This window comes from Oncorhynchus kisutch, linkage group LG25, assembly GCF_002021735.2.
Source record: "Oncorhynchus kisutch isolate 150728-3 linkage group LG25, Okis_V2, whole genome shotgun sequence".
NCBI classification, from domain to species: Eukaryota; Metazoa; Chordata; class Actinopteri; order Salmoniformes; family Salmonidae; genus Oncorhynchus; species Oncorhynchus kisutch.
In genome coordinates this window covers 21,361,430-21,367,429 of record NC_034198.2, presented here as the reverse complement: position 1 = coordinate 21,367,429, position 6,000 = coordinate 21,361,430, and the positions used below count along the sequence as shown (strand labels likewise).

Sequence of the window (6,000 nt, the reverse complement as noted above, 5' to 3'; positions counted from 1 at the left end):
AGAAGGGGGGGGGGGGGGGTACTGTCACATCTGCTCCTGCTCCCTCTTCTGCTCATCCTGTGTCTCCTTGACCTGCCACCACTTCCCTAGCACTCTGTCCCTCTGTGTGTGTGATTATGTGGGCAGAGTCAGAGCAGATCCATACCAGCTGCAACCTGTTCCATAATCAAGACCTCTACAAATTCTCAGCCCTGCCACTTCCACGCTGCCAGATCGTAATCTCTGCCCAGTCAGTCTACGTTTCTGGCTGTTTTGTTACTATTCAGATCTTGTTGTCCTGTTGTGCCTGGTTTCCTTGCCTGACTCGGTTTTCCTCACTGGTACAGTTCTGCCCACTCTGACTCTGGTCCCTGTCTCCAGTCCCACATCTCGTCATCCTGCTACTCTGTCCTGGATTCCCCACTCCACTACTCCCCTGGATTCTCCACTCCACTACTCCCCTGGATTCCCCACTCCACTACTCCCCTGGATTCCCCACCGGACCTGCTTACCCTGTCCCAACCCCTCTCGCTCCAGCCTCTGCACCTAGTTTCCAGCAACCCACCCGAGCTTCCCCTTCCCCCAATAAATACCCTGGTTACTTTATCCCAGTCTCCTCGTTTGAGTCTGCTCTTGAGTTCCCCTGTTCCACTCCTCGTAACACCACAGAAAGCACTGAGTTAGGCTGAAACACCTGCATTTTGGAGCTGCCTTACTCAAGACCATGTTTGTATGCGGCTTTATTAAATATTGTCTGCTAACTGATATGTGACATGTATTAGTGCCAAAATAACATGCTAAACAGACAAGCCCCCCAAAAGATATGACGGGTCGCCACTGCTTGGGATGTATGGTCCTCAGCAGATGGTTTAGTTTACACATTTCTATACCCAAAGGGAACTCTGTCACAACTGACAGAACTTAATACAGCTGAACAAGTACAATTTCCTCCTTATTACAGAGAGTTAACGACACAAGCACTCAGGTGTTTGTCATGTTTTATTACAAAAGAAAAACACACAAATAAAATACTCTAAGTTAATGGAACAGCAACATTTGGTTTATATGATGGGGCTATGATGCTCCTTATCTGTATTTCTCTGCAAGGACGGCTGCGAAGGCCGAGAGGTACTTGTCCATGGCTGCGTGCGCGACAGGATCGAACTCATCACCCATGTGAGCGGCCAAAGTCACGAGGATACAGTGACAAAGAAGCTGTGAGGGGAAATAAACAAAACAAAGGGAAAAAAATCATAAAATAAACCACAAGTGCACAATTATTGGTATAAGAAATATGGTGGAAACTCCCAGTCTATGCCAACACCAATTTGTGGGGAGTAGTGAATGAGTGCACAATTCAAGGAGTAAAGATTAGGACACAATGAGTGTGTTCCAGCAGATGATATAAGTAGGGATAGGGATAAGGGCTAATATCTGATGGAAAAGTTAATCAAGAGAAATAGGGAAGGCACCTTGAAGTTGCAGGGGTCTATTCTCAGTTTGTAGGCATGCAGTGTTTGGAGCGGTGCCAGGGTGACCATCATCGAGCTGATGTCTTTGGAACACTCAGCTATCGCGAGAACTATTTTCTTCCCGTGGGAACGCAGGTGTGGGGACCGGGGTCTGATGTCCAGGTGGGCGAAGTATGTTTTCGTTCCGGGAAAAGTCGTCATCATCCTGTGATACAGTGATAAAGTATAGGTCTGCAAGTCGGCATTATATTTGTGACTGACAACAGGTCTGTTGTTGCCTCCATTCCCACCAACTTTGGGTAAATAGACCATGAACCCCATTTAATTGCAAAATTATTGTAACAGGCTAACCATATAATAAACAAAAATGTAACAAAAAAAATATACGTTTTGTTGTCATTCAAATACATGACACCTTTCACAAATACATTTTCCAATAGCAGAAGCAAAGACAGTTTTGCCAACGAAATGTCTTAGTTAACACCGTTTAGCCTACCATATCGAAAGTGCCATCTTATCAGAAAGGAAGTTATGTTCAGATTTCTGTGTTGCTTGTATGTTATTTACAATTTAGGCCTACCTTAGAAGACATTCAGCCCCGATGTCGGAAGCCACGGGAATCATTTTGTCCCAAATTTTAGCGATCAGCTCCTTTTCGTGGTCTGTGAGCATATTGTAACCAGTTGCGCTGGTGCTATGCGTAGAAGTTGAATGTCTGGACGGGCGCACGGCACAGGTCTGCGTAAAGGTGTTAGTCAACCATTTTTTTGCACCAGTATAACCCGTCAACGTGATTTGCTTGCATTTTTTTCTGGCAGTATTTACAACAATTGTCTAAATGAGGTAAAATAAATGGTCATTTGCGGCGGTCGTTTGCGGTAGGCCTACTCCTTGCTTCGGGTTGTTTTCCTTCTGAATGCTGTAGAGAGATAACCACTTAAGGGTGGGCAAGTTGCGCAGAAGACCCAACATCTTCTGATATGCGTCATGTGGTCTACTGGGGGCCTCTTTAGACACACAGTTAACTTGACCATAAAAAAACATAAGAAAATAATAATGTAATGAAGTAAAATGTAAGTCTACTTAAGCCTAATGCATTGTAATAAAATGGACTTAAAATGCACCGAATACAGTGGTTTGGGTGAATGTGTGATGTTGCAGTTGGTGTGTCACAAAGTTACCCTACCCTTTAGAAATTCCTTGCTGTGGTTACTGATTTTGACCTAATCTCTGCTCCCTTTATCGTAATCTATACATACCAGCCAGGGCCAGGCAACTGACTTGGCCGTGACACATATTGTAAATATATTCATGTATATGGGTGATTCTACAGAAGTGGTGTAATTGCTGTCCCACTTCCAAAAAGTGTCCAAATGTAGATTTAGTTATCTAATGAATTCCAAGGCAATAACAAACATTGTTAAATGAATATCGTACAAAGCCATTGTTTATACACCTATTTCTATTCAGAAGTGGCTGGCCCACAGCGACTCTTAAACTTCATGTTTGAAAATAAATACACATCTGAAACCATGACTTGTTTTAACACTATTATTTCAATAGAACACATTGAGGCGTTCTATTACCACATTGAAAGATACAAATCTTATTAGTGTTCAGTTTATTTTTAAACATCTTTCTCTGAAAAATGCTGTCCCAACTTTTGATGTCACTACCGAAACAGACTTTAGCTGACTGTAGAATGAATGTGCTTTAAGACACACCCCTACAAATATCACCAGGTGATGGGATTGCACCCTCTCCAGTATGGCCATATGGCAAGTAGTCTGTCTGCAATCATTTTGGAGAAAATAAGTGAGCAAGTTGGTAAAGCTTCATGTATTTTTAAGAAGTGTCACTACCGAACATTAATATTTCATGAAATACGTAAAGTATTGTTTTGGGACTAAAATATATATGTTTGCTGTGATGTACATCTGTCCAAATGAAAACTATCCAGCCATATACTAGCTATTATCCAAACCGAAATGGTCAACCTAAACAATTGACACCATATACATTTACAGAGGTCTCACCTTTGTATCTATGCCATTATGGTGTCTGTGACAGCCTCGATGGCGCTGCCTGTGCTATCTTCATTTTAAAGTTGCAAGTGCCATGAACTACCAACTGATCTACAAGAGTACTACCATGTCAAATCAAATCAAATTTTATTGGTCACATACACAGGATTAGAAGATGTTATTGCGGGTGTAGTGAAATACTTGTGCTTCTAGCGCCAACAGTGTAGTAATATCTAACAAATTCAACATATACCCAATACACACAAATCTAAGTATGAATGAAGACTATATACATAGACAAGCGATGTCAGAGCAGAATGGACTAAGATACAGTAGTATATACCGTTGAAGTCGGAAGTTTACATACACCTTAGACAAATAAACTGAGTTTAAATGTTCCTGACATGTTCCTGACAATTCCTGACATTCAATCCTCGTAAAAATTCCCTGTCTTAGGTCAGTTAGGATCGCCACTTTATTTTAAGAATGTGAAATGTCAGAATAATAGTATGGAGTGATTTATTTCAGCTTTTATTTCTTTCATCACATTCCCAGTGGGTCAGAAGTTTACATGTAGTCAATTAGTATTTGGCAGCATTGTCTTTAAATTGTTTAACTTGGGTCAAATGTTTTGGGTAGCCTTCCACAAGCTTCCCATAATAAGTTGGGTGAATTTTGTCCCACTCCTCCTGACAGAGCTGGTGTAACTGAGTCAGGTTTGTAGGCCTCCTTGCTCGCACACACTTTTTCAGTTCTGCCCACAAATGTTCTATAGGATAGAGGTCAGGGCTTTGTAATGGCCACTCCAATACCTTGACTTTGTCCTTAAGCCATTTTGCCAGAACTTTGGAAGTATGCTTGGTGTCATTGTCCATTTGGAAGACCAAGCTTTAACTTCCTGACTGATGTCTTGAGATGTTGCTTCAATATATCCACATATATAGATACTTTTGTACCCGTTTCCTCCAGCATCTTCACAAAGTCCTTTGCTATTGTTCTGGGATTGATTTGCACTTTTCACACCAAAGTACGTTCATCTCTAGGAGACAGAAAGCGTCTCCTTCTTGAGTGGTACGACGGCTGTGTGGTCCCATTGTGTTTATAGTTGCGTACTATTGTTTGTACAGATGAACGTGGTACCTTCAGGCATTTGGAAATTGCTCCCAAGGATGAACCAGACTTGTGGAGGTCTACAATTGTTTTTCTGAGATCTTGGCTGATTTCTTTTGATTTTCCCATGATGTCAAGCAAAGAGACACTGTTTGAAGGTAGGCCTTGAAATACATCCACAAGTACACCTCCAATTGACCCAAAATTATGTCAATTAGCCTATCAGAAGCTTCTGAAGGCACAGTCAACTTAGTGTATGTAAACTTCTGACCCACTGGAATTGTGATACAGTGAATTATAAGTGAAATAATCTGTCTGTAAACAATTGTTGGAAAATGACTCGTGTCATGCACAAAGTAGATGAGTAACGCCAGATATGTGAACATTATTAAGTGACTAAGATACCATAGAATAGTATAGAGTACAGTATATACATATGGGATGAGTAATGCCAGACATTATTAAATTGACTCGTGTTCTATACCTTAAAGTGGCCAGTGATTTCTACTCTATGCCTATAGGCAGCCGTCTCTAATGTGCTGGTGATGGCTGTTTAACAGTCTGAAGGCCTTGAGATAGAAGCTGTTTTTCAGTCTCTCGGTCCCAGCTTTGATGCACCTGTACTGACCTCGCCTTCTGGATGATAGCGGGGTGAACAGGCAGTGGCTTGGGTGGTTGATGTCCTTGATGATCTTTTTGTTCCTTCCTGTGACATCGGATGCTGTACATGTCCTGGAGATCGGGTAGTTTGCCCCCTGTAGTGTGTTGGGCAGACCTCACCACCCTCTGGAGAGCCTTGTAGTTGCAGGCAGTGCATGATCGCTGTAATATGAATCGGACCAAAATACAGCGTGGTATGTTTCCATCCTCTTTATTTGGAAGTGAAACACACAGAAAACAATAAAGCCCGAAACGTGCCGCTAATGTAGTGCTCGCAGGCCACTATACATAGACAAGATCCCACAACAAACAGGTGGGAAAAGGCTGCCTAAATATGATCCCCAATCAGAGACAACGATAGATAGCTGCCTCTGATTTGGAACCATACCAAGCCAACCTAGAAATAAAGAAACTAGAATGCCCACCCTAGTCACACCCTGACCTATCTAAAATAGAGAATAAAGGATTTCTAAGGTCAGGGCGTGACACTGAGAATCCTGCTGGCTTTACCAAAAGAGTATCCCGAGAGAGCCATGTTTCTGTGTTACAGGCCCCGATGTCTCTCTGGAAAGAAATTCTTACGCTAAGCTCATCAACTTTGTTATCCAAAGACTGAACATTAGCAAGTAATATACTCAGAAGCGGTGGGTGGTGTGCGCTCTTCTAAATCGAGCCAGCAGGCTGCCTCGAGTGCCTCTCCTCAGCCGGCGATGTTTTGGTTCGGCCTCTGGAATAAGTTCAATTGCTCTGGGGAG

The 6,000-nt window shown here is 42.4% G+C and overlaps 1 protein-coding gene across 1 annotated transcript; it reads right to left on the bottom strand.

Moving 5' to 3' along the window:
- Nucleotides 1-960: 960 nt before the first annotated feature.
- hbae4 (hemoglobin alpha embryonic-4) lies at nucleotides 961-2,385 on the bottom strand. Its single transcript, XM_020460718.2, has 3 exons — nucleotides 2,032-2,385; nucleotides 1,452-1,656; nucleotides 961-1,194 (listed from the first exon to the last, which is right to left on the bottom strand). The coding sequence occupies exons 1-3, from the start codon at nucleotides 2,121-2,123 to the stop codon at nucleotides 1,066-1,068; spliced, it is 426 nt and encodes a 141-aa protein (XP_020316307.1). The 5' UTR covers nucleotides 2,124-2,385; the 3' UTR covers nucleotides 961-1,065.
- Nucleotides 2,386-6,000: the final 3,615 nt, after the last annotated feature.